General features: G+C 43.1%; 1 protein-coding gene across 2 annotated transcripts in view; it reads left to right on the plus strand.

Moving 5' to 3' along the window:
• Positions 1-27,374, plus strand: part of STK4 (serine/threonine kinase 4) — a 45,018-nt gene extending 17,644 nt beyond the window's left edge. The window contains exons 11-12 of one of the 2 annotated variants that reach the window (XM_039383061.1): positions 6,428-6,585; positions 24,208-27,374. In XM_039383061.1, the coding sequence (XP_039238995.1) occupies positions 6,428-6,585; positions 24,208-24,366 (317 nt within the window). In that variant the 3' untranslated portion in view covers positions 24,367-27,374. The remainder of the gene's footprint in view (positions 1-6,427; positions 6,586-24,207) is intronic. The other variant, XM_027745858.2, reaches the window with a different exon arrangement.
• The last annotated feature ends 321 nt before the right edge of the window (positions 27,375-27,695 follow it).

The raw sequence follows: 27,695 nt of genomic DNA on the forward strand, positions 1-27,695 counted from the left end.
ACAAAGCAAACCAATTGCTCCACAATAGATCTTGATCCCTCTGTGAAAGGGACTGTATAATCTCGTATACAATAGCAGAAGACAGTGCTGCTTGTCCCAGGGGATCCTTTCTGTCAGTGTGTGTGAATAAAGGCAGTGATGGCTCTGCTTCCTTCAGAGTGCTCTTCCCTCGTCTCTGCAGAGCTGCTTTGAGCTCCTGCTCACAGGGTGCAACTTCCTGAGCACGAGTCAACTTAAAAATTTTTTGTTTTTTGCTCCTGACGCCACATTGTCATCCACACAAATATTCTCCAGAGCTGAGGCCAGTTGTCTTTCTAAAGATTGCTCTGAAATCTTTGACAAGTCACGGTTTATTTTGATATTGCTAATGTAGTAATTGCTCACTTCATTGTTATTGATTCACATTATCTTTGTAAATTAATTTGTAGCATGATCTCCTGACTGTTCCTAGCTATAACTCCAGCTGGGAGTTTTTGTGATATAGGGAAGAAATCTTATCATTCTGGCTTCAAGAATAGGTATTTAAGTATTAACTGTATAAACTGACTAAAGAGCACACAAAATATGCTCCTGAGGTTATCTTACTCTCTCATGGCAAGCTTTGTGACTCTAGAATATTCACCCTAGGTAGATCATTGCAATCCCTTTCAAGAGGAAAGAATAATAAAACAAGGATTCTTCTGATGTCAAGTTTGAGTAGAGAAGAAGAATAATTTTAGAGAAAAGCAGGAATTTTAGTTTCATTACTCAGCAAGCCTGTTCAGAGAGATAGAAGGACTTTGTAAATCCCACTTTTTTTCTGAAGGCGTCTTTTGAAGCTCATAAGCTTCTGAAAATTTTCAATTGTGAGAGCTAATTTGACAGAATCAATGAAATGAGTCCTTTGATTTCTGGGACTAGATGATAGTGAATGATCTGGTTTCATGGATATTCTTTACTGCTGGGAATAAAAAGTAAATGTCTTGCTGGTTTGATTGACTGGGCTGTTTCTTCTTTATCACTGTGCTTTCCCTGCAGCATCGTATGGAAAGGCAAATGGCTTGGAGGCTCTCCACACCTTCTTTGTCATCTTTTGCTTGATGTGAGGAGGTCTGTATGCTGCAGTCAGCCACTAAAACTGACCTCTTCCATTCCCTCAGCTATTCAGAAAGGTCACATTTTTTGGAAAGGAGCAGACTGTTGTTCAAGTTTTTCCTTACCAGCTGCCCTTGCTGTAGCCTGGCAGAGGAGAGGATCCAGTACTGGCTGTTGCTGATGTCACCTCAGTGGCTCCTTGCAGAGCCCTGCCTGTACCTGTCAGTTGTCTTTGGGCTTGTCTGGGCTATTTGTGCTTTGGGTAGGGACTGTCTCAGCTTGCACAGTACCACGAGCAGTTGGGCTTTGCTTTCCAGTGCTGAAGGGTAACACTGGTAGTGAAATCATAATAAGCCTGGCATGATATTCCTTCAGTAATCAGAATCTTTATTTGTTGTGCACAACTTATGGCATTCTTTGGACCCACTAGTTTCACACCTTTTGCTGTTGTCACAACAATACTGATGTTTTTATACTTTCTAAACATGACTTTATACCAGGCAGCACTTGTGAGTTTTCCATGGAGGGCTTCTGTTCTTCACAGGATGGGCTGAGCTCTCAGAGTCCCTCCCAGTGCCTGTGGCTCTGCACAGCTACCCCGAACCTGCAATTCTGCAGTCAGCTGGACCAGCCCCAACAGAGCTGTGGTGTTCCATTTGTGTAATTAATATAGCTCCTAAAAGATGACTGCATATCTAAATGATAGGCCGTTAATGGCTCCAGGGAGCTCTCGTGGCTCATCCTTATAAGCAACTCTTTAGATTCCAAAATAGATGCACAGTGAAGCCTTTCTTGTCACCACGGGGTGACCTTCTCATAAAAGGCTCTTCTCTGCCACAGTTGTGATCTCACTTTGTGTCAGATGTTCATATTTTAGTCTAACCCTATAAAATTAGGAAGTTAAATGCTTTTTGGCACAGACTCGTTTGGTGCAGTGTCATCTTTCAGCAGCATCTGTTTCTGCAAATAGCAGTGATCGATTTTTGTCTTCAACAGCCTGTTACCAAAATTTTAAAGATATAGCGGAGTGACTCTTGTGTTGAATTAATAGCAGATCATCTTTGGAAAGATGACACTGCTGTTAAGTGCTAAGATTGACAAAAAGAATTTCAGTCGTGCTGGGATGATAATTGATTTGGTGTAATGTCTTTCTGTCTCCGGGAACGTTTCTGTTGGTCTTACTGCATATGCACCCCTACTGGGATCAGAGCAGCAACTACAATTTCAGATATCTTAGATCTGTATTTCTATTCCAGCTGTTTCTCCTTTTATATTATCTTTCCTTTCCCATTTTTTGTAAGTTAGCAGTCTCTATTTTATATCACTTAAGACAAGAAAACGAAGCGTCACTAAGGCGCAGTGTTACATGTTGATGCATAGAAATGTACTCAAATTGGTGACAAAACGTTCTGAAATTGGTGGCTAAATGTTGTTTGCGTTTGCAGGGCCTAAGGTGACTGCTGGGTTAGCTGTGTCTGACAGTGGGTGTGCAGAGCATGAGTCTCAGAGGCGCTGGTCTGGGCGGGGACCTCTGGAGATCATCAGTCTGACCCCACTGTGATGGCTGGGGCAAGTGCAGTGTCAGCTCTGGTTGCTCAAGGCCTTGCACAGTCCCTCCAGCCCCACTCTGTTGCACAACCATCCCTGTTGTGAAACTTTCTCCCCTGTGTTCTGCCAAGTTGCCCTTGCTGCAGTTCACACCGTCCGTCTCATCCTTGGGGAGAGCGAGGAGGTCACGCAGCAAACTCATTGCCTCGCACTTCAGGAGGGCAGATTTTGGCCTCTTTAGGGATCAGCTTGGTAGTGTTCCATGGGATAAAGTCCTGGAGGGAAAGGGGGCCCCAGAAAGCTGGTTAATATCCAAGGATCACATCTTCCAAGCTCAGGAGCAGTTCATCCCAACAAAGAGGGTAGAAGCAATGACAGGTAGCCCGGGAGAAACAGAGAGAAATTGTCTGAGCAGACAGGGATCAGGTTAGGAAAGCTAAAACCCTGATAGAAATAAGTATGGCCAGGGACATCAAGGGCAGGAGGAAAAGCTTCTGTAGGTACATAATTTTCCCTATTCCATTTATCACTGACAGCACCAAGTTGAGTGGTGCAGTTGACACTCTGGAGGGGAGGGTTGCCACACAGAGGGTCCTTGACAGGCTGGCGAGGTGGGACTGTGCAAATCTCAAGAAGTTCAACGAGGCCAAAGGCAAATATTGCAGTTCTTGTTAAAACACAAGATGTGGGGAAACGAGCACGATTGTTTTAACTGGCACTCTGAATCAAGCTCTCTTTTGAGTGAACAGTCTTTAAGAAAATAAAAAGAACGAACTGAATAAGCCGATATCACTAGAGTGAAACATTTGCTTTCAAAGCCTCCTGTGCTGCAAACAATAGTTTTCAAAACAGAGAGTACAGTCATGATTTAGATTTTCATTTTTTCCCCCTAGGAAGTCTGAGTTAGCGAGACCCAGACTGGCTGTCGGTGAGCTGTGTATAGATTAGCCTGGCTAGTTATGAATCCCTGTATTTCTACAAAATTAGTTGGTGTTAAACATTGCCGAGATTGTCCATAATAACTTACCTCCTGCTTCAAACAGGCTGAGCCGCAGCAGAGCACAAGGGGTGTGTTTACTTCATTCTAAATAAATGTTTTATCACTCAGCAGTAATTGGATTGTGATTGTATTACAGTAATTATTCCCAACAGCAAATCTGTTCTCCACTTCGCAGGCGTGTTCCCTGCCTGACCTTCACGCTGCTGGTCTGAAGGTGTCCTTCTTGATCTAATTCCCTGCGATGAGTTTTTTGGGTTCGTTGTTTAGAAAAGGGGAACTGCTGCCAGGGGTGGAATAATTTGTCTTTGCTCCACTTGTCGTGGTGCAAAAGTATCAGCACTGCAGTTCATGCTTGAGCTTTTAGCTGACCCTGGAGAGGCAGAGCCACGCAGGGCTTTTTCAAAATGCATCATGACATTTCAGGCCGTGTAGAACCACACTTCTCTCAGTATCACAACCCAAATATCCTGCCAGGATTTCTCATACTTTGCAGAAATTTGTTCTGTATTTAACGTGTCTATAGACAAATAATTTCCTAAAGTATCTCGTAGCTGACCAAGGAATTCATCTGCTTGTCTGAGGATCAGACAGAATCTGCAAGGGAAGTTCTGGATCACTGGGTGGCAATTTTGTGTGCAAGAATAACGTTCAGGGATTAAATCTTAATGGGTTTCCAGAGCAGCTAATATTTTTTCAAGAGGAAAGCACTGCTGAGTATCCTTAGAGAGGACTGCCTTGTGACAGCCTGCCTTCTGTACAGACTCTTGTAGGAGAGAGCATTACACAGACCAACCCATCACAGAACATCCCCTGTGTGTCTGTCTGAAGCTCTAAAATTTGTTTGATTGCCTGCCTGACAGATTATATTTATTTCAAGTGTATGGCATTCGGCAGTGAACTTATTTCCACAGTCCAGAATTAGGCTATTCTGATGCTATTTTCTGTTAACTCCAGTCCTGATCCTGCTTTCTGAAAATGATGGTTTCTGCATCACCTAAAACATGTGTTTCAGGTATGAGTAACCTATTGCACTGTCTAGAGAACCTTGTCTTATCAGAACAAAACCATTTACTGACTTTCAGTGCTTGCTTCCATGATGCTCACAGGTTCTGCTGAAGCATTTTATCATCAAGAGCAGTGCAGTGGCATTAAGCTGTGAGCAGCCTTTAGCTGTGTTTGCAGCTGTCATGGCCTTGTGTTGCAGCCCTGTTACAGCATGTTTGCTGTGCAAGACAGCTTCTTCCTTTGGACTGGGACTCTTCACAAGATATTTAGCAGTGCTGTAAGTCACAGGACTGGCCAGTTTAAGTGAGAGGAGTCTGTGCAGCATCTCAAGCTGGACTGGTTGCACTAGTGAAGAAATCTTCCTTTGGAGATACTGAAAGCCTTTTGATCTTGACTTGCTGTGAAGTTAAATGTCATGTTTTCTTCCTCTGTTGGTTTTTTTTGCTGTCTGTGCTAGAAATCAGTATTTCCATCCTCTCATGTTTCATCACTTCCTTCCCTGTTCTGCTGCTGCCACCCCACAGCCGGAGCCGCCTCCCGTGGGGAGCCACCTCTGCTCTCTCCACACAGCCCTGGGGAGCTGCTCTGCTCTGGGAACTTGTGACCTGCAGTGATGGAAACCTGTTTGCTGAATGGATTGCTAGAATTATTTGTATGCAGTGGTTCTTGAATCACATGAGCAGGGGATTGGATGGTGTAATGGCTAAAGGAAGAAGGATAAAGTGCTCGTATCCCTAATCCCACCAACTACCCAACCTACCTGTGCACCCTGTGAGAATGTGGTTTTATTAGCTCTTAATGGATCAACAGCATTCTCCCTTTTTTTTTTAACTCCTGCTCATTCCAAAGGATAATTTAAGCAAATGAGAGCAATGTCAGTTGTGCTAAAGCCATGTGCTCTTGGCCCCATCCTTTCTTCTGCCGTCAGTATGGGCGAGCTCTTTGAGAATGGTGCTTGGGAGGCTTATGAGACCTGCTTTTAAAAATCAAAGTATTCATGTTTACAGGGTTATTTTGATTCCTCTGTCTCTCTTTGTACTCTTAACTTGTTTCTTATTACCCCAAGTTTCTTAAATACAGCCTAGAATTGAGAGGTTGATCTGTATATCTGGCTTACTTGAGTAATCCACTAGGAAAGTGGACTTAAAAGAATTAATTTATGAAAAGAAAACTGGAGCAGCAAACTTGAAAACTTACTATTTATAAAAAGAAAAAAAAAGAGCTTTTGTCAGCTAATTAAGCCTTTCTACACAAACAATGTAGAACTTGACTACTTCTACCCAAGGCAAGTTATGTGGTATTTATAAGGTATTTGTGGTCTTGGAAAGCCTCATTTTTGTCCTGTTCTGTTCACAAATATAAAGGTGAGTTTCTGCTTGTAAAACAGCGCTGTTTAGTTTTTGAACTTGGCTTATTTTTGCAGTGCATGGAACCTGGCTGGGATGAAGTAGCCCAGCCTGTCTCGTGGGCAGCAGTTCAGTTCAACATTCAGTGCATGAGGTCGAGTTACCTGGCAATGTGCTGTGATGATGGATTGCAGGTCTAGAGGCCAAGGCCTCCAGCATTGTAATCTCTTGTGTGCTGGGCTTTAAGCTTCCCTTCTCCAGTTTTCCCACTGTACAGTCAGTTTTATGATTGAAAAGCTGCTGAAAAATAGTATTTTAGCAAGTACTTTAGCAGTACTGTGTGATTTAGTGTGTGCTAAAAAAATTAAATCACTTTTGGGCGTGATGTAGGGCTGTATAAGCAAAACTATATTTTTCAAAACAACTCTTTTATTGTTATGTTTAATATTTCCAGGGAGGGATGAAACCATGCAGCCAGCCAAACCATCATTCCTTGAATATTTTGAGCAGAAGGAGAAGGAGAATCAAATCAATAGCTTCGGGAAGAATGTGTCTGGCCAGACAAAAAATTCATCTGATTGGAAAGTACCACAGGATGGAGACTACGAATTTGTAAGTCTATACTTTGAAATTCAATCAGTGTGACAATCCTTTAAGAATTTTAGTCAGAGCTGCTATAAGATTATTTCTTGTTTTGACAGACTAATGGAAACTTGAGGAGATTCTAATGGCTAATGCATTTGGATGGGGCATTTTGAAAAACTCGTTTTCTTTAGGTATTTCTCAGTAATCATAACCAGTCACTGTCTCTATACTTTCCTTGTTTAAAAGCAAACAAAACGAACAAAAATGCCTGAGGACGTGACGGTACAAGTTGTCTTGCTTTACTTCCCCGTTATGCATTTAAAATAAAAAAAAAAAAAATCCAGATGGTAGTTGGAAAATGCAAATCCACGGTGTGTAATGCCTGACAAAGAACAGTGTTAGAACCATTGAATTCCCTTGTTTTTCTCAAGCTGTGGCGCTGGGCTTTGTTTTAATAAACATCAAGCTCGTCTTTAATTACTCTTTCAAATCCTTAATTTTCAGTCTCCCTGCCTACGATTCACATGCTCAGAATTTTCGTGAACTTTTCAGAAGTCCAAAGAAAGAGCCATTATTCATAAATTTGTTTTTTTTTATTTTTTTTTTTGGTGGGGATGGGAAATCTCTGGTTTGAGTTCCCAGTGCCAGCAGCAGCGTGCCCAGCTGAACGCTGCATTTTCGCACAGTGATCCTTCACTGCCAGCACTTGTTGCTCTCAGTGCCCTTGTGCTGCCTCGTCGTGCTGCCTGTGGCTCAGGTTGTCACGCTGTCAGGAGCTGGTGATATTCACTCCACCTTCACAGAGCGTGCAAAGCAAAATCCCTCTGCCAGTCACGACTCGAGGAGATGCTTCTCTTCAAGGCCAGAATAATCTCTGGAGCTTTTCATCATCTTTGTGCATGTTGTAGGAGACTTACTGCTGTTATGTGTATTTTGTTGTCTGTGCTGCTGCTTCTCCTGTTTTCTCACTCAGGCTGCAGAGGATGGCTGAGGGGACCTCCTGTGTTCTCTCTCCTTTGCACTGTGCTGTGTTCAGCCCGAAAGCTTAAAGTCACTGCATAAAGATGTTTTGCAAATATAACCCTCAAGCTGCCTGTGTGTCGCAGGGTCTGGGCCAAACACACGGTTCCAGTCGAGTCAGACACTTCATGTATCTCATTCACCTTGCCTGCTGCACCCTCATCTAGTGATAAATAATTGTTTTTTCAGTGTGTGGCATTTCCCAGGAAAGGTGGGCTGGTTTGGGGTATCTCAGAAGTCTTTTGTTGTCTGCAGAAGGTGGCCCAAGGGGAAACTTGCTGTAATTATTTTACTTTCTAATTCGGTTGATAACAAGTTTAGCAGTGTATTCCATGTGTTCCACTGTGCCCCCTGGGAGCTGTGGGTGCAGGGCACGCCCAGGGAGCACGGATAACACGAGGGAAGGTCGGTGCCACTCCAGCAAACGGGACCTACAAATATTTTTAGAACATGCAAAGCAGTTATTTGACACACATGACCCTGCTTACTGATTTCCATTAGTGCTGCAGTATTGCCATGTGCACAGATTAGCAGTGTGCTGGAAGCAATAAAAGTGAGCAATAAATCGGCCTTTGGGTCACCTTCCTGTAATAATTTGTAGAAATCTCACTTCCCAGCTGTATGTGTTTCTCTAGTTCAATTGCATATGAATATACCAACCTGCCTTGCATGTAAATTTTGGAACAGAGCTGCTTTATTTTCTGTAGGATAAGAAAATTACTTGAAAGCAGTCTTGATAAATAAGGTGGGTGTTCAGATAGCCTTTATCTGAGGGTTTGTAGCAGCAAGCTCATGTTGTGTAATGTATTTAAAGACTTAAAATTGTGTATTTTTTACCATTTGCCCAAAAATTGATCAATTTGATAGCTAGCTGTGGGTGAAAGTCATGTTTATTAATGATTTTTTAATTGAAATCATCAATGCAGTGAGCATTGTGGAATAAGAAAAAAATGCATTCACTGGGTGTATCCAGTAAATCTGTCCTAGATCTGCCTGCAGCTGTAACTTACTTCTGCATTGTCAAAATAGGCAGGTTTGAGCAGCCTTTTTTTATAGAGTTTGCAGGTTTCCAAGTAGAGATGAGATCAGTGAGATGCTGGGTAAATACTAGTTCCTCTGGGCCTTAAGAAATGATTGAAATATTGTTGCTTTGTGCTACTGGAGACTAGATAAATATGCTTTCTCTTCTGTATTCCTTTCCCTCCTATGTGAGTAGCACCTGGAGTCTCCTGTCCTCCAAAAAAAAAAGGAGGGGGGGCAATATTAAATTACAAAAGATTTTTTCTCTTTTTCCCTGTGGCAAAACCATTTGACCTTTTCTTGCCTAACGTTGTTCCTCTGAAGCAGGCAAATAAGACACTATTTATATCACAATGGCAGTGTCACGTTGGATGAGGGTTAGATTGACTCAACCCCATCCACTGCAGAGGTGGTGAACTCCATTCCTCCCAGATGTGATGCTCTGGCTGTGTCCTGGTTGTGGTCAGAGATGGCATTAACCCAGAGTATTTCCAGCCTTGGATTTCTGAGGTAGAAGTTGTTATTAACTGATTAGTCAATGCCTGATGCTGTTAATGTTTATCCCCACTCACGCTTGAACAAGGATCTCTAAAGATTTAAGCCCTGCTTGATTGCAAACAATGTTTTCAACAACATTATGATTTATTTAACATGGGGTGGGGGGAAATAGTAATTATGGGCAAAAATGCTTGCTTTTAGGAAAAATATAACAAACTCTTAACAGGAGACTGCTGCGGGAGTAGGCTGTTAATGGGCAGGCTGCATTGTATGGAGAATTCTTAATTGCCATAATCAGATTTCAGAATTTTTGTAGTTGAATTTAATTTTGCCAGTGAACATTAGTCACATGCTGTTGCACAGACTTAATAATGCTAGAAGATTTGTTTAGACAATGTCTTACATTTTTTCACTTTAATCTTTCAGTAGTACTGTAACATAAGGGAAAGTTAGTTGTGCAGTGTTTCCTGCCCTTAGACACAACAAACCCTTTACTTATTCTTATTTTAAAAGCCTTTTAACTGCTCTGAGCAGGTCAGTGTTCTAATATCATTTGTGGCTAAACTGGGATCACTTGTTCTTTATTCTGGCCCTGCTTGAAAGGCCTTCAGTCTTGCCAGACCTATTGTAGCACACATTTGTGGATCAGCCAGTCACCAATGTTTTGTATTACAACACTAATCCTTTTACTGAAGGCCTGTTTTGTTAACAAATTAGCAGGTGTCAGCGACTGCTGTGATAACACTGCAACCTTTTCAGTTTTATTTCATGACTGTGGTTTCACTGGTGAAAATCAGTGTCAGTAGAGCCCCGGTCAGTCTCAAATTTTGCCACCATGATGCAACTGCTGCGTTTTTAATACCTGTATTAACCTTAGGTTTTACTGTAACTCTAAGTCATAATTTTTTATGTATCAGTGAGTCTTTGCTAATCAAGTATCCTGGGGGCATGTTTGGGATGTGAAGTCAAATAGGACATGAACTTTTAACAGAGACTAGAGCAAGGGTACGGCAGGACATCAGATCTTTCCACAGGCTTTATACATAAAGCTGAGGCCATTTGCTCCAAGGCCTTTTTGCTTCCAGCACCTGTGTATCTGCCAGCCTGTCAAGAGCAGGGGTGGTACAGTCACTTTTACAGTGTCTGAGCTGCTCTTGCTCTTGGTGCTTCCCTGGAAGAGCAGCAGGTGGGAGCTGGGCTGTGGAGGGAAGGCAGTGCCATTCCCCTGCAGGATCTTGGTGGAGAGCTGCCACCAGCAGCAGTTGTTGTCTGCACTGGCAGTCTCCACCCTGCTGCTGCAGTGCTGGGGAGGAGGCTGACATTCAGAAACGAAGTTTATGCCTCTTTCCTAAGAAACATGCTGCTTCCTTTGGGAAGACCTTAATTTGCTTCCATCTGCGAGGTCTTGGTGAGTCAGACTTTTCCCTTTCCTGCAATTATCAACAGCTGTAATTCGGGTCTTTCCTTCTCACTCCTGGGCTTAATGAAGAGGATCTGCCTTCACAGCAGAAAAAACTTTGGAGCAGAACTGGTTTCCTTACAAAAATAAAATTAACATGCCCTTGAGAGTGTCAAGGTTTGCAGAAGTGGAAGGAGCAGACACAGCCAGTGTCTCAGGTGTCTGTGGGAGGGCTGTGGAAGGTGGCTGCTGCTGTGGCCTTTGTTCACAGCTTCACCACGCTGCAGTCTGCTGGGAGTGAGCCTGTGTGCCAGCTCTCGTGCTTCCATGCTGTGAGTGCCATTCCCTGCACCAGCCCATCATTTTAGCTCCTTTTGAGCAGTGTCTCTTTGGCTGCTGATGGGAATTTCTTTGGACAGGAAAGATTGCTGTGATTTCCCTTGGTTCCGAAACAGACTTTATCACTTTTCAGTGCTCAGTGTCATCTGTTTCTCTACTGCTGGGGAAGACTGTCCTGCAAACAATATAACTGTGGCTTCTGAAATTTTTCCAGGGCAAAGGAAGGATTAGCAGGAGGTGTTAATTGCCTCTAATTGGGGGGAATAATGTAAGTGCTGACCAGCTGCCACTTTTGTCAGGGCTGCACAGTGAGAGTCCCCACGTACACTGGTCTCCACCTCACCATCTGCCCGGCAGAGAAGGGGCTTTGCTGAGTTGCAGGAGTTGTGGGATCAAACCCAGCTCTTGCCCCAGCTACAGATCTCCTTCCAGTAACCAATAGCCTGTTGCTTCCAAAGTGCTTGGGCCACAACTTACTGTCAGTACCTGACTTCTCCAGGGAATGTGCTCCTTAAAACTGACTAGTTTTGAAATGAGACCTCTTTGTTTCAAAGGCATCTGCAGACCACTTGCTGTTGTGGTCTCTGGTTTTGTTTCCTTACAAGGAAGGAAACTGTGTTGGTCTAACGGTGTCTTCAGCTTGTTCAGTTGGACAACAGGCTGTTTGTGGTGAAACCTTGAATGTGAGTCCTTCTAGTTGCACAAATTAGGTATTGGTGTGATAGCAAGAGATTGAAAGTGTTTGTAGAAAGCTGAATTCTATCAGAGCGAGGCGTTAGGATGTCAAAGCATTAGGATTGTGCTGTATTTTTGACTCTGAGGGTAGATCAGCCTGACAGTGCCTGCAGGTCCGAGTCTGCCTGGCATGTCAGGTGTGGCCCAGGCAGGAAGGATCCAGCCAGGATGGATCCTGTGGGCTGGAGCCCAAAGCAGGGATGTGCAGTGACGATTCCCACTGGCCTGGACCAGCAGCAGTGGCAGCTGGAGCTCAGGTGCTCAGTGTTCTGCCTCTCTCCTCACCCCACTGCTCCCCCCAACACCACTCCAGAACAACTGCAGTTAAAAATGGGCATCATCAGCACAGCACATTCCTTCTCCCTGCTCAGGGCTGTGCTGAAGAATGGCTGCATACTGGAACCATCTGTTTCTTTCACTGGAAGTTACTTATAGGGAGGAACTGTTGGAGGGCAGGTGATTTATTGCTTATCAATAACAGTAAACACGTTCTGCTTTACAATGACCAGAGTCTCTAATTTATTGTATTCTGTCTGTGAAGGTGTCATTTATCTTGTGAACAGCTTGTTGTCTGCCAGTACCTGGAACATTCAATGTCTTTGGTTTCTTTGAACATCCATTTGGATAGCATTTATTAGCAATCTAATATTGATGCTTTATAGCTTTACTACCTTTTGTCCTTCTAAAAGTTCAATCGATTAAAAACTTGAGAGTATTTTCTGTGCAGTTGCCGGCTTTGAAAATGATGGCAGACTAAATAATTGGCTCTCATTTTGTTGGAATTGGTCTTTGGGTCTTTGCTAGCAGTAGGAAGAAGGCATACTGAGGATACAGGGATGAGGCAGATGCTAGAAGTACTTGCATTATATGGGTGAGCTGCTGGTGTGTGACTTTTTATAGTTTATCATTTTATAGTGTTTCCTGACTCTGCTGTGATCCTTCTTTTAACTTCTCTCTTTCAAGCAGCTTGGTAAAGGTGTCAGATGCAGGCCCCTCCACAGTAATCTTTCTGTTCCTCCTTTCTCCCATCCAAATTACTCAAGTGAATAATCCGAGCTGGTTACTAAGACTCCAGAAAGTCTGTCTGCTTGGATAGGAGCAAAAAAAGCTTTATTAGAGCGTGCACATTTGTAGGTCATTTAAATGGCATTATTGAAAATCAGATAATCGTGAGACTTCTACTGAATTATTATTTTCAAAGAGAGCAAGTTTCTCTGACCCTTGTGTGATGAATAAAGATTGATTGTTCCAAAAATTCATTTGAATATGTATACTTTTGCACAGAAGGAAAAGAAGTTTGGTTAAAGTAGAGCTTTTCTCAATAACGTTTTTCTAAGACTAAAACAAACACTTTGAGTGAATCTTCAGGGAGTTCTCTGTCCAAATGTTTCTGCCCTTCATCTATCATGAACTCTCCTTTTTCCCAGTGGTGGCTGGAATAATAGTTACTTCTCAGGCACTGATTTCTTCCAATAGTCTTACTTTGAACGTAAAGTGAACTTATTTGCTGGGGCATTCATCAGTTTGAGAGATGAAGCCAGATCTGGGGTGGCTGATGGATATCCCTGTCTAGGCCCTATGGAAGTAGGGCACATTCCTAGGTGGGAAGCAAGTAAACTTGTTTCTGCTGTGCTGAATCTAAAATAAAGGTTTCTTTCTGTGGGAGAGCATTAAGGCTATAACTTTCTTTTTATGGGAGGGAGAGAAACAGACTCAAATAAGACCATTTTTCTGACAGCAGAAGGCAGTCCAGGATAGACAAGTATTAACTTCCAAAGCTGAATCGTACCCCCATGGTGTCTCCTGCTTATGGAGGAAGATCTTGAAGTATAATATCTGGATGTAATTCCACTGTGAAGTATGATTTATAAAAAGAGGCAGGTTTTTGTGATGTTTTATTCATTGGTTTTAAATGTCACCTGTCTTGATTCATAGCACTGATGTCCCTTGAATGGATTTCCATTTTTTTCCTTCAGCCATCTGCCAAGAATTTTTAAAGCTCTGTTAATTGTTTGTGTCTCTTAAGCATTACCTTTTCAGCATATTCAGTATGTTCTTCTCAGCAAATACTTTTAACTTACGACATCTTTATTAAGGACAAATGGTTCATTTTGTCACCTTATAGTCAAACACACAGTCATTTTAAAAATAAGCCCAGGAACAGCTTGCTTCTCTCTTTTATTGTTTGTTAATCTTCTGTGACATTTGCATGAGGAAAGCACTCTGAACCTCCCTGCAAACCTCATTGGATTCGTGGCTGCCTCAAATCACCAGCGTGGTTTACAGCAAACTCTGTGTATGTAGGTTTTATAAACCTTTCCAAATTTCCTTTATAAGAACAAACCAACAAAAAAAAAAAACAAACAGAAGATACCACATTTGGTTTTAAAATTTGTTAGCAATATTTAAAATTGAAAAAGGTAGTTCAGTGACGTGACTCTTGTATCTGCTGGGGAAGAGAATAGATTCCTGCTCTCTTCCATTTGGTAACAGGGTCATTGCTCACCACCTGCTTTCACTTCGGTGCAAACTGACATTGATTGCAAAGCACTTTCTGCCACAACTCGCTGTCAAATTTTCGTTTTTTGCTATATTTTTGTATATAACAGGCCTTCTGTGACATGAGGCTTTTAGATGAGACTTGCAGGGAGTGGGAAGTAAAATGAGTTGCTGCTGTTTGTGTCGAATTGTTTAGGTCATAGCCCTTAATAGAGACTGGAATAATGTAACCGGAAATCGACTTTATATCACAGTGTTCAAACTTGTAAACTCAACATCCTGGACTATCTCTGAGGCCCCTTTCCTGCTGTAGCATTTAATCAGCTGAGACATTGACTGAAAGTTTTGTGGATGAACTAAGTAACTAACAGAACTTCATCCAGAGTCTGTGATCATTGGATTTGGCTGTATGTTTAAGGTCAGGCTGCAATGTGCATTTCTGCTTTGGGAGAAAGGGAAGAGGAATTAATAATTGAGGGTGTGATGCTGGAAAAATTATCTCTGAGCATACTGTATTCTTTAGAAAACCTGTTGGAGCCTTGTTATGCCTTGAGATCTGTTTTCAAGGCTGGATGTGTTCTTGGCACAGCGTCTCCCTTAAAGAAAGAACACTCCTGCTCAAATGAGGTCTATTTGAAATGCTTCTAAAATCCTCTTCCAACTCATCTGTCAGTACAAATGTTTTAAAGGGTAATGTAGCTTAAAAAGACAAGCTTGTCCAGGTTTTTCTCATCTGTAGCAGAAAAGGCTCCTTTTGGTGACTCTTTGCTTGAGGAGCCCATCACAGCTGCTCTGGGTTGCCTCGTGGGAGGTGGAGCCTCTGGACCATAAATGAAGAGCCTGGGGATAAAGTCTCCATCAGGCCCCTGTGAATACTTTCCAATGGGCAGGGTCTCATCTGGACAAGTGCCTGAACTGATGCACTGTGGGAGGAGCAAAGTTATCTCAGCTCTGACTGCTGGACCTGCTGCATTTGCCTTTGTGCCCCTTCTTCTGCTGTTGGTGTAATCCTGCAGAAACATCCAGGTGTTGCTCATTGCCAGTGTAATTGGTGCATGGAATCCCTGGGAATCTGCCTGCTGACCTCACCGGGAGACTTTGCAGGGGGGAGCTTCATCATGGGTGAGGCTTCTTCGAGGTTTTGCTGATTTGTGTACTGATTCAGTGTTAACTAATTGGTTACCACTTCAGGTACATTTGTGTTTCATGCTGGGCAATATCATGTGAATGAATCACTCCTAGTGTAGGATAAGTGATCCTGAATAAAGAAGTTTATTGTCAGTCCTTCAGTAGGTAGAGCCCTTAGGAGCAGGGGAGAGAGGGGGAAAGGGTAGGGGGGATTGGAAGGAAGCTCCATTACAGACACATGTACCCTTCCTGGCAGAACTTAGTTAAACCTTTCAGATCTGTAAAAACATTTTATTTGGTTTAAAGGATTCAGCATCTCCTGACAGATTGCTTTTCTTAAAAAAAAAAAAAAAGGGGGGAAAACCCCCACATTGGTCAGCTGTGAGCTCTACAGTTGAGTTGTGCAGCTAGCCAGATCCTCAAAGCCCAATGACATGATTTATTTTAGCATGTTCAGAGGTATTTTGGTACTCTTACTTAAGAAAATTAAAGCATAATCACTTAGAGAGGGAAAAAACCCTCTGCTGTCTTTTTTCTTAATCAAACCTCTGGCAAGCAAGTGCTTTTTAAAAGCAAGTGATGCTTTTTTTTTCTTTTTTTTTTGCTTGCTTGTTCAGACAGGCTGACCTTTTATCTTGGTTTGTAATTCAGTTACTGGGGAAAAAAACAACCCAGTGAGATAACTTGTCTTTGTGGTTGCAGGATTAGTCAGCCACTTTCTAAGTCCCTAAAGGATTTTAAGGTTTGGACTTCTTGAAGTTCAGTGCTGCAGAACAACACCAACACAATCTGTCATTCCCTTTGTTTAGATTGAGTGTGTACAATACTTGGGATGATTTTGGAAGTGAATGGCGTTATTCATGCTCATAATTGACACTAAGGCTAAAAAAGGAAATTTAATCTTGGAGCTGAGAAGATTAAAACGAATTGGTCTTTTTTTAAAAAGCTCTGTTGTTTTTTTTTAATGACCACTCACCACTCATATCAGTGAGTAGAGATTTGGATGGGTTTGCTTCCTTGATACAACTTCAGCATGGTGCTGAGGTAATGACAGCCTGCAGTGTTTGTGTGCTTGTGCTGGCTGGGACACCAAAACTTTCTTGAGCCTTTTAAGGATTACAGTGAGAATTACTGAAGTGCAGTTCTTGGCTCAGAGCAGCCCAGGGATGCAGGCTGTGCTGTTCCCACAGTTCTGCAATCCCTGTTCCGTGGTAATCACTCTGCATAATCACTGCACAGTTCTGTCTGGGTAGCCAGGGAGAGCTGGATGTTTGCTGTGATCCTCTGAAATTGGGAATTTTCTGGCATCTTGCCAACAGCAAAGCTGCTCCGTGGTTTTGAGGAATGGGGGGAAACTTCCAAACTGTAGGGAAGGTGAGAAAGCAAAGATGCCTCTTAGCTGGTGAAGGAGCAGCTGTGTGTCCAAAGTGTGTGTGTGTGTCTCTTCCAGAGCGCCCACAGGAATTCTCTGCCAAACATGGGTGGAAGTAATTCTGTAGGGATAGTAACAAATAAAATGGTCTGGTGTCATGCCCCTGTATTTTAATCAAATAAGCAGAGCTACATGGCAAATGAATTGGGATCCTTACTGGTATTGTAGCAGTGAGATCTTTCAGTAGCCATCAAACTCCACACCTGTGCAAGTAAGGTAGAGCTGGAGAAACAGCTCATCTGAGGAGCCCTGGGTCTCCTCTGATATAACTCTCTGTTAAAATATATTTTCCAGTTTGACCAGGGATCAAACACTGAGTGTGTGGTAGTGTCCATCTTTTCTTCCACAAAAAGTGATGCTGTGATTGCACTTAAATATTTAATGGTTTCAACTGCTTGACTTGCACTGACTTGAGCTGACTTGACCTCTAGAATGATCTAGAACGATGATCTGGTTGGAAGCTGAGTGTTATTTCTTTCTGGAAAGCCATGTGCTGTTCAGATGAGGTGGCCTGAAACCACTGTCTCCACATGTGCACTGATCACAGATCCTGTTCTTTTTCTTTGGGAATTTCTGGCCATAGTGCTGGTTTGACTCGTGCTGGATGCTGCAGCCCATGATGTGTTTTGCTAGTACATTGCCTAAATAATTAAGATGCATTAAAAGCAGAAGCTTGTGCTGCTGAGACTTATTTTTCAAATCCTTTGAAAGTTTAATATCTGTATTTTGAATCTTGCATGAAATCCCACAGTGAGTGCATTTCATCCTCTGCTTTCATAACAGTGAGAAACTTCACTGATGTGCTGATGCTAAAAGGGGGGGAAAATCAAGATAATTAGTATTTGTGTAGGCACAGGGGCTTATCCTGATTTACTGCAGCCCCTCTGTAGAATGGCTGCCTGGCAGATATGTGGAGTTGTAGGGACCTGACAGTCATGAGAAAAAAGTGGGCAGAAAGTGCCTGTAGGTTCTTAGGTTCTTGTGTCCTTTGCATTTGACAACTTAAAGTGAATAAATAGTTAATGCCTGCTCATATATTACATCAAGGCTTCCTTATGCTAGAAACATAAATGAGAACGAGGCACTTAATTTTTAGATCAGTGATTGAAAGTATGCCAAGCGGTATTGAGGCAGCATTTCAGGAAAAATGCTATGGAAAAAAATGGCATGCTATTCCAACACCAATTTATATCACCATCCTCAAGACCTGAAGTCTGCTTAGCGTGAGAAATCACCTTCTACATTTAATTTTGGCCAGAGAAATGGAATACATTTTTTTCTGGTTTAAAAAAACGTGTGTAGTACTATTGAGTAATGTGCTCCCTCCGAGTATATTTGATAGGAGCATTTAATTGATACGGTGTTTAACCAGTCTTTCGAGTTGCAGAAAGCTAATTCCAGAATAATCTCAGCTCTTACACTTGTCAGAGCTCACATTCATGAATCCTTGAGATGACACCTCTCCCTAGCTCGTGGTCCTCTGCAGCACCCGTGCGCTGCCACGTGCTGCAGGCTGAGCTCTGCTCCGAGGTGGTTGCTACAAATAGTCATGGCAAGTGGTATCTGAGGGGTGATCACCTCCCAGAAATAAAACTCTGCTTGAGGAGGTGACAGAAGAAAAGTTCAGAAGTTGAGGTGGATACACAAACCGATCTGCAGGATCCTGGAGAAGGAAGTACAAGTGTGCCCTTGGTTTTGTCCGAAGGGAAGCATCTTGATAACAGTGCTGATAGCCAAGGTGAAGGGAAGCAAGAGTTTAATTAGTCTCTTCTGTGAAGAGCCTCCCTTCCCAGAGGACATCTGAACACTTAATAGACTGTGTGTAGGAATTCCTTTCTACTTGTCTCTGATACAAAGCCACTTCTGCTGTGGAGTGTGATCATCAATAGCCTCCTGTGAGGGGCTTCCATACAGTTGCAGTCCCACTTGGTTGCTCTGGTTTTGTTTTTCCAAAGTAGCCTGTTGCTACTATATTACAGTGGAAATATTTTTCATTATCTCTAAGCAGCAAATTCCTATTTGGCATTTAATGTTTAGCATAACTTGGATATCTCTGTTTGGATAAAACCCCTTCTCAAACCATGCTTAGAGTTTGCCTCTCCAAATATACACAAGTAAATGATGAGTTGTGCTCCCTACTGATGTGATTGATGAGTTTCCTGGGGGGGTTTTGATCACTGGGCATGCAGTCAAGAACTGTTAGATTGCAGCATAAAACTAGGCAGAAGAGGAAGTTATAACAATAAAACCTCTGCTAAATAGACAATTAATTTGTTTTTTTCTTTAGTTCCCATCTAGCTCTACTAAGAATTTATTTCCCTGTGTAGCGTGGGAAGCTGCAATTTTATTACTTCTGTATTTTAGTCTTCAAACTCCCACTGCCCCTTATGAAGTGATAATTGCTAAAGCCCGTTTTTCTAAAGGCTATTTAAAACTTAAAAGTTTGACATCAAGTTATGTTGAGCAGTAAATGCCACCTGGAATATCTGGGTGAAAGGCAGAGAGAGCGATTGCTGCAGCTGGGTGTTTCCTTTCCAAAAAGCCACTGGGGTAAGTGGGAGGATATTCAGAAAATACTCTGAGCATGTGGAAGACAAGTGTTCAAACTCAGAGAAATTATGGTCGAAGGATGTGACTAGAGGGCTGAGGAAGGAGAGAACAACTTCCTAATTTTATTCATAGGACTGGTTGTAGTACCAAAACTCGAAAATATCTTCCTTCTGCAAAGCTGTTCAGATACCTTCACCATGAGGAAAGCAACCTCATCTCATCAGTGTCATACATATTCCAGTTTTGTCCCAGAAGTCAGGGTGCATCTGCATGTTTGAAGAGTGATGGTAGAACAACTGCATCCCCTCCCTGGGGATGGAGGGTTCATGTTTGGCACAAGCTTCAGAACTTCAAAGACAGCATCTAAAAGCAAAGCCCAGATAGCTTGAAACGTTGCAGACATGCAAGGAAAAGGCTTTGTGCTAAATCCAGGGATCAGATTCAGTGTCAGCAAGTAAAAAGAAAGTTTCAGGAGGAACATGCTTTCCTCTTGCCCCAAGGTAATGTTTTTTGATTCCTGTGCAGTCAGTGAGCTAGAGCTTTACTGAGACTCTTTGTTGGGGGAGAAACGTGTGAAAGCTGCTGGGAAACAGCTCCTTTCTGTTTGATGCTCATAATTCATGCAGCAAGAGGATTTTGCTGGCAGTGTTTTTTGCTAGAGAAGCAAATAAGAGTGCTAGCTGAAGTGACCTGGGGGTTAGTGGATGACCATATTTATGTCAGTAGTGCAGCCTGGTCCAGGCAGTGGTGACCTTGTGCTGCTGAAGGGCTCTTGAGGGACCAGAGGAATGTGCCAAGTCCCAAACTGGTCAAGCTACAGACCTTGCTATGGGAAAACCAGCATGGGGTGCTCTTCAGGGTAAAGACTATGGGTCCCAAGAGAACCTGTGATAAATCATTTGCATCAGCTTCTAATTCAAAAAGTTTTTACTGTTTGGGATTTTTGTTTGGTTTTTTTGTGGGGACAGGGCAGGAGCTGAGTTAATTCTCCAGGCTTTGTGTTTTACAACTGATTTTTTTTGTTTTGTGTAAATAAGAAATCTGGCATGGTCTGTTTAAAAATGCTGTGGCAGGGTTTTAGACAGCTTCCTGCTTAGGACAGAGCAGTATAAAGTTCAGATCACGGTGCCCTTGAATATCGAACCTGTGGCTTTTATTTATTCTCCTTTTGCTGCTTAGGTTCATTTACATTCAGTAAAATATCATGTTGCTGTGACACTTTACCTGACTCTAAGAATTGCAAGTGTTTGGTTTTTTTTTTTCCCCTTGTTCTTAAATGCTGATTTAAAAGGATGGCAACTCAGAAGCAGTTTGCTGAGTTGAACATTATTCATGGGGTAGTTTGTCTGCAAATCTGTCTGAAATGCTGACAAAGGAATGTCATGAATAGCTTACAAGTCTTCTCCTCGAGGAAGAAACTGTATTTCAAATGATGTGTTCCTGGTTTGTCCATCACTACTGTGCATGCATGGGAAGGCTGTAGGTTATGTCCTTCCAAAGGATATAATTATGTATGTCCTTCTGAATTATACAGCAGAAATCATCAGCATATTGAAACAAGACGTTGCTGTCAGTGGTGTCTGAAGAACAACAGCACAGCAGTGGGTGAGAGGCTTTCAGGTGAACACTTGCACCTCTGACACTTGTCTTCAGTTGGGCATTTTTACAGAGTTAGGATCATTCTCAAAACCTTGAGTAAAAATACCGCTGTTCATCAAATGGTTAAAAATTAGCTTTCTGCACATACAACCTTGCTGGAATGGTTTCACTGCGCTGCCTCCTCTCCATTTTGATAGATGTGTTTGACCAACCTTAGAACAAGTATTTTATATCTGTCTTTACATTTGAAATGAGATTCCTTCCTTTAAAAGTTTGTCTTAGGTATTTGATCAGTGCAGACAAAAATAGATTGCTTTTACAGAGACACTTCGACTTCTTACAGCAGAGGAATTGCTGAGAAGTGAGGAGAGGAGTGGGACTGAGCCCGTGGCTAAAACCAGCTCTAATTGCAGCTGCTCAGCACTGAGACTTTACCCCGAGTAACTGTCTGTCATGAGATGCTGTCCTTGTCCTTCTTGTCTTATTTTGCTCCTGGCGTTTCACAAAGAGAATAATGTCAGTGTCCCGGGAGTGTTCCACTGAGAGACAGAGATCCTGGAGTCTGAAACTTCATTTCTGGCAGAAAGTCTGTCCGTGGCATTGGCTTGCAGTGAACTGCCACGCAGCAAAGTGAAATGGAGGCCATCACGTTTGAAACAGTTCTCTTGCTTTTTTTTTTTTTAATTCTAAAGACGTGTGTGTGAGTGGAAGGGCGAGCTGAGTAATCGCCCAGCCCAGGTCCTTGGGCTGGTGCTGTCACAGCCTGAAGCAGGGCAGGAGCAGAGAGCTGGGTGTCCTCTGCACTGCGTGGGTGGGTGGCTCTCATTAGCCACTGGGTGCTGTCAGTCTCTCCTCAGCTCATCTGGGCTGAGCAGTCACGTTCTGGACCTTTTCCCAGGGCTGCCCTTTGGCTTCTCTGCCTCTTTCAGGACCAGCATGGCACTCGCAGCCAGGCTGCCGTTCTTCCAGGGGAAGGCTGTGTGGTTAGTTCATCCTCACCAGCACAGAGCACTGCACACAGGATGTTCCTGAGCTCCCAGATTTTTGCAGTGCCTTGCCTTGCCTCCCTTCCTTCTCCCACCACCCCTGTGCTGGTTAACCCGTGATCAGGCTCCCGAAGTAGCAGCTTTGCTCTGCGTCAACGCGTCTGCGCAGGGAACGCACTTCCCAGTTTGCTCATATTAATATATATCTGTGGGCTTTTGCCCACTCCAGACTTAGCAGTACTCCAGCATCTCCCATGCTGTTAGCCATCTGTCCTGACAAACACAGTCCCGGGAGCTGTCACAGCCGTTGTGTCCCTTGGCAGGCAGTTCTCTCCGGCAGCAGGAAGACTCTGTGTGTCAGTACTCACGAGGGTGTCCCAAGATGCTCCATCGGGTTCAGGAGCAGCAGCAGGGCAGTATATTCTTACTGCTACCTTCTCAGGTGCAGAGACCATCGCTGTACATCTGCCCTGCCCTCTGCTCTGCCAGCTCTGGCCCTTTGTTTCTGGCTGTAAGCAGCACCCAGCACTTTGGGAGGTGATGGAGAAGGCTCAAAGGGCATCCATGAAAGATTGCAGCCCTATGACAATTTCTGACATCTAATAGTCGGCTTAAGCCTTGATCAAGGTGTTTTAGATCTGTTCCAGTGCTCTCTTTCAGCAGTCCAGCACTGGGTACGCTGGGGGACCTGACAGCCCTTTGCTCCACTGTAGCTGCTCGGTATGTGTTCAGTACTTGAATTAATATTTTCTTCTGTTTTGCATTTTCATTTGACTTTTCAATTCCCTGGACTGCGAGGAAGGGGAATGTTGAATAATTACCTGTTCCATAATGAATTAGTGTGAAAAGGCAACTGGTGCCATGCATCAACTTAAACTGCTGCCTAGTAAAGTTGCATTAATGTGTATAAATAATGTATATCTTTGCAGAGGAAGTGCTTTGTCTTTCTAATGAACAGTTGCCTGATTGGAGAGGCCCAAAGACTGTATATCCTCAGCAGAAAGGTTGTGTTTCACGTGTGCCTGGATGATTAAAGTGAATTCATGATCCTGTAAATGCAACTAGGAGAGATCTTTAGAATATGCTAAGGAACTTCAAAAGACCATGTAAGAAATCAGCTAGCAGAAACCATCTCAGGAAGAGGGATCAAGATTTCTGTATCTTAGTATTATTTTTAAGGACTGATGCAAACTGCCATTAAACTTTCATTTGTTGCCTTGTAGTAGGCAGCAAACATTTCACTGAGTGTTTTGGTTCAGAAGTGGTTTGAAGAATAACCACGACAGCTGACTAATTAACAGCTAAACCAGGACAGCACCACTTGCATGTAACTGAAATAAAAAGATAAGTCACTCAATTATGACATTTGTTGAAAGTCAAAAAAATTGACAGTTCTTTGTGCACAAAAATCCCCACATTATTTTGCATGTTCTTAGCATCCACAGCAGTGGATGGCATCACTGATGGCAGGTGCTGCACAGTCATCCTTGTCCTGCTGCAGTGGCTGTAAAACAGCATCTCCTGTGTGTTTCTGATGGTCACTTGGTTTTGGATGGGAAAAGGGCTCGTGCTTAAGTGAACATCCGAAGCACTTCCAGTGTCCATATATTTTAATGTTGTCCTAAAATCCTGTCTGTTCCACAGGTTATAATATTATAATATTACATAAAGGCTGTAGCTGTGGACAATCTAGACTGTCCAGGCCACACTTGGCATCTCTAATCACATGGTAAAACTGTGCCAGTTCTCAGCAAATTGGCGTGGACAAGAGAGCCAGTTAAACTAAGGTCAGGCAGAGAGGGAATTCAGGGAAAGGGAGCTTGTCCAGAGTAGTCTGACATCTTCACACGTGCAGGAAAATACAAATTGTACTTGCATACTGTATCAGTACAAGGCTGACCCACAGAGACCTGGTGTGTGTGCTTGTGCTCTGGGATTCCTGTCTGAATCCTCGCCCTGATTGAGCTTCAGCCTGATTGTACAGAAGTGATTTTTTATTCAAATGCAACTTTTGTCAATGGTATTTTTTGATTTCTGTTCCCTTGTCTCCTTATGTCATTTAGCAGAAGGAAGTTTAGTTGCAAGGAAAGGGAAGGGGAAGAGAACTTTGCTGCTCTTCCATCTCAGTGCAGTATTTCTGTTCTAAGCCTGCAAAATGAAGCGTTAGAAAAGCAACTCAGCGGGGGAAACATTTCACTGGTTGTTTATACGCTCACACTGCCACTAAACAGAGCATGTAATGTACCTGTAAAATGAGCAGAAGCAGCCCAGTGTCCCCAGGCTTGTGCCAGTCTCAGTGAGAGCAGCAGCCTGGAGCAGAACTCTCCCACTTTTCCCCCTGGAAGGTGCACCGTGCCCACCGGATAGGCAGGGGGATCCCTGCAGACCTGGGGGTGGTGGCCATGCTGACACCGCTGTCTGTTCTTCTTTTGTCTCCTGCTCAGCTGAAGACGTGGAGCGTGGATGAGCTCCAGAGGAGGCTCTCGGCCCTGGACCCCATGATGGAGCAGGAGATTGAGGAGATCCGGCAGAAGTACCAGTCCAAGCGGCAGCCGATCCTCGACGCCATCGAAGCCAAGAAGCGGCGGCAGCAGAACTTCTGAGCCACGGGTAGAATGTTCTTCCAGCCCCATACAATCAACTCCTTGCTTTTATGACTACTGAACAGATTGTTTTCTATCGAAATACGCTAGCGAAATAGAGGGCAATACTTCTGCTCGTTTATTTTTCCATAGCACCTTTGTGAACTCAGGAATGCCGTGACCTGGAGGATCCTGGTGGTTGTGTTTTCATGTTAGGCAGGTATTTAACACATTATTGCAAAGGAGTTCTGTTACTGTTTTTAGGAGGATTGTTTTTAAACCAGAGGAACAGATAGGAATAGGCTAATGAAAGTTGGCTCACTCTCTTTTTCAGCTGAACTTTCAGGAGTCCATTTTGGTTTCAGTGAATTTGGATTGTGGTATTTAACGGCTGCATCTTTTGTGGGTTTCTTGGTTTTGTTTTTCTTTGTGAATGCACAGACTCAATTTCAAGCTGTTAACTGTCTCTACTGTTAAGGTACTGATAAGTTTTAGGTCACTGAAGAGAGCAGGTGAGAACTTGTACAAACTGTTCCAGCCTTTTGAAAGAAACTTAAATCTCAGTTTTTGAAAAGCCTGTAATAAGCCCCATGCCTTACACTGTGTGCTTTAAGCAAGTGTGGTTTCTTCAAGACCTCAGTTTTGTCTTCTTTTTGTGTCCTTTTTGAATTTATATGAGTACATAAAGCACGTTGTGCCTCCATAAGAAATTACGTTCTGTCATTTAAAATCCACACCCATTTAAACCAAAAGCCAGTCAGTGATCTGATTCCCCTTTGTCTGTCTGTCTGGAAATGTCCTTCAGGGAGACCCTGCTGACAATGAAGTGCTGAGGAAAGGAAACAGCACTTGAATGGGTGGAAGGAATACTCTCAGGAACTGGGTACTTCAGCTGTGTCTGAGAGGACTTAAAAAAATCTCCACAGCTTGTGAAATATTTTATAGGCTTCATTTCAAATTTACATCCTTAGACACTTGAATAAAAATTTGGTTTCACAATCCTTCACATTTCTGCAAGGTTTAGCACATCAGGAGAGTTGAACTGGAAGTAAAAACTGTTGAATTAACAAAGATGTGCATTTATGGTGGTGGAGCAAAAGTGGAGTTGATCTGGATGAGAAGACAACTACTGATGTCTTGCTGGAAGAGGTTCAGTCTCTTCCAGTTTCTCTGGATGCTCCTGTGTTGGTAGGTTGTATTTTTTTTTCATTTCCCTGCTGTTCCTGCCCAGTAAAGGTCAATCAGTGGCGATGCCCCAGCGTGTACAGTCGCTGTGGGGATGGTGCAATCAGCTCACACCAGAGAGGAGAGAGGAAAACAGAAGAAGCAAAGAACCTTTTTGCAGGGCAAAGACTGAGCAGTGCCTCTGCCCTGTGGGCTGTAACAGCAGAGCTGTGTAGTTTTAGATGTTCCCAGCATATGATGAATTGTTTGGACAGAGCAAGTATTTCTACCAATTTATTTTCATTTTGCTCTGATAGAGGGAACAGTTTCCCTGTTGATCTTCTGAAACAGGCTTTGGTACATCACCTAGATAATAAAACAGCAGTGTCTCCTGGATCAAGTGCTGCCAGAGAGGTGAAGTGTTCATTTCGTGCCTCTGTGGGCTCTTGTTTTCCCCTTAGAGCAGGCTCTTGGCTTTGCTAACAGGTCTGCTCCATAGCTGTGAAAGGAACCAAGCCATTCTTACCCTCTGCAGCTCTGGTTGCATCAGTTTGTCTCTGTTTGATGTGCATTGGGGTCATGGCAGTTTTGGAGATCAGCAAGCTGTCCCTAAGGAAAAGGGAGAGGCAGTAAGCAGTGTATGTAGGGGGGCTGAAGGAGGAGTACATCCTGGGATAACCAGCAATTTGATAGCCTCAGGTATTGGGAAACATCAGGGCTGCTCGTTGGAATCTGTGCAATACTCTTTGCCCTGGTCTTGTCTTTGTTATGAGCAATATCCATGAGCATCCTTTGCATCAAAGAAACTCCCCCAACTTAGGAGGGAGTTCTCTGCTCAGTGCTGAGTCTTGTATTAGTCACTGGGATGGATCTGGCCCAGCACCTCTGGTGTGATGGACACACAGACATGTGACATGGTAAACTGTGCACTGCCTGCGTGTGGCGTGGATCAAACGGGCTCTGCCGGGAGGAGTTTTACTTCTGCACTGTGTAGGTAACTTTGTAGTGATCAGAGGGCATTAGAACCCCAAGTTTTAGGTGAAACACCACGGGGTGGTGTCTACTTACAGAATATGCAACCTGTGACTTCTGTAACCGAATGTAAGCACTCTTGAAATACTCTGCTTTGCTGACGCGATTGTCTTAAAATATAGCAAATGAACCAAAATAAGTAGAACTGGTCCAATGGCTTAACTGTCTTTGAACCTTTCTTAAATGCTTGCAGTGGCTGAGACTTAATGATGTTTCTTGCACTTAGAGCTGTAATGCAGAGGAATTATTTTCTCTTCACTGATTTTCAATCTGTTAGAGAAAATATTTCCCTTTTTTGGTCCCTTTGTAGAGGGTCTGGAAGGACAGGACCTGTTCACTCCTCAGAGTGAACTCTTAGCACTCCAGACTAAGACCAAGGCTGGTGACATAAGGGAAGGCTGTTCTGACGAAGTTTTTAAGCAAAAAAACTTGTTTAATTGTGAAGCTACATTTGTGTGCTCCTTGAATCCATCTGCATTGCTGAAAGGGTTCTGGACAAACTGTTCTCTTTGCTTCTAAAACCCAGAGATACTGATGATGTCAGTCATGTGAGACTTACAAATGTGAAGTTTGTAGCTTTAACTTTTTTGTAACAAAGAAATTAGCGACACTGGCATAAACTGCTGACTTGAAATGCTATTTTGTAAGATCTGGCTGTTTGTATATAATAGTGTTCGGTCTTTAGTTTGTATATGTATGAAATAGTAACTTTTATTGCATTCCTCTCAGTTTGATACAGGAGATTTTATTTGATCTTTCTCAAATATCTTGCCTTATTTGTTCAAAGGGGCAAATAAACTGTCCCTACCTGAAAGCATCAGGTAGAGTCGTGACTCATGTTTGTGCATTAAAATACTTTGGTGTGTTATTGCTTATGAGGATGAGTTTTAACACGGTGTACCTCTAGTCAGCCAATGTTATGCAACATTCTGGAGGAGAGTACAAGCTTTCAGGAACACAGGCAGTAAACACATCAGATAAACATTTTGGAAAAGGCAGTTCCCCACGGTGGGGAGCACAGGCAGCCCTGCCTGGAGCCCCAGTCATGCAGGAGAGTCATTTGCCCCACGTTGTGCTCTGGCAAATGGGGATGCTGAACTCTGCTGTAGGTCCTTGCTGTCTCTGCAGCAGCTTCCCTGAGCCTGCAGTCAGGT

This window comes from Pipra filicauda, unplaced genomic scaffold (assembly GCF_003945595.2).
Source record: "Pipra filicauda isolate LSUMZ 115617 unplaced genomic scaffold, ASM394559v2 scaffold299_size895176_pilon, whole genome shotgun sequence".
NCBI lineage: Eukaryota > Metazoa > Chordata > Aves > Passeriformes > Pipridae > Pipra > Pipra filicauda.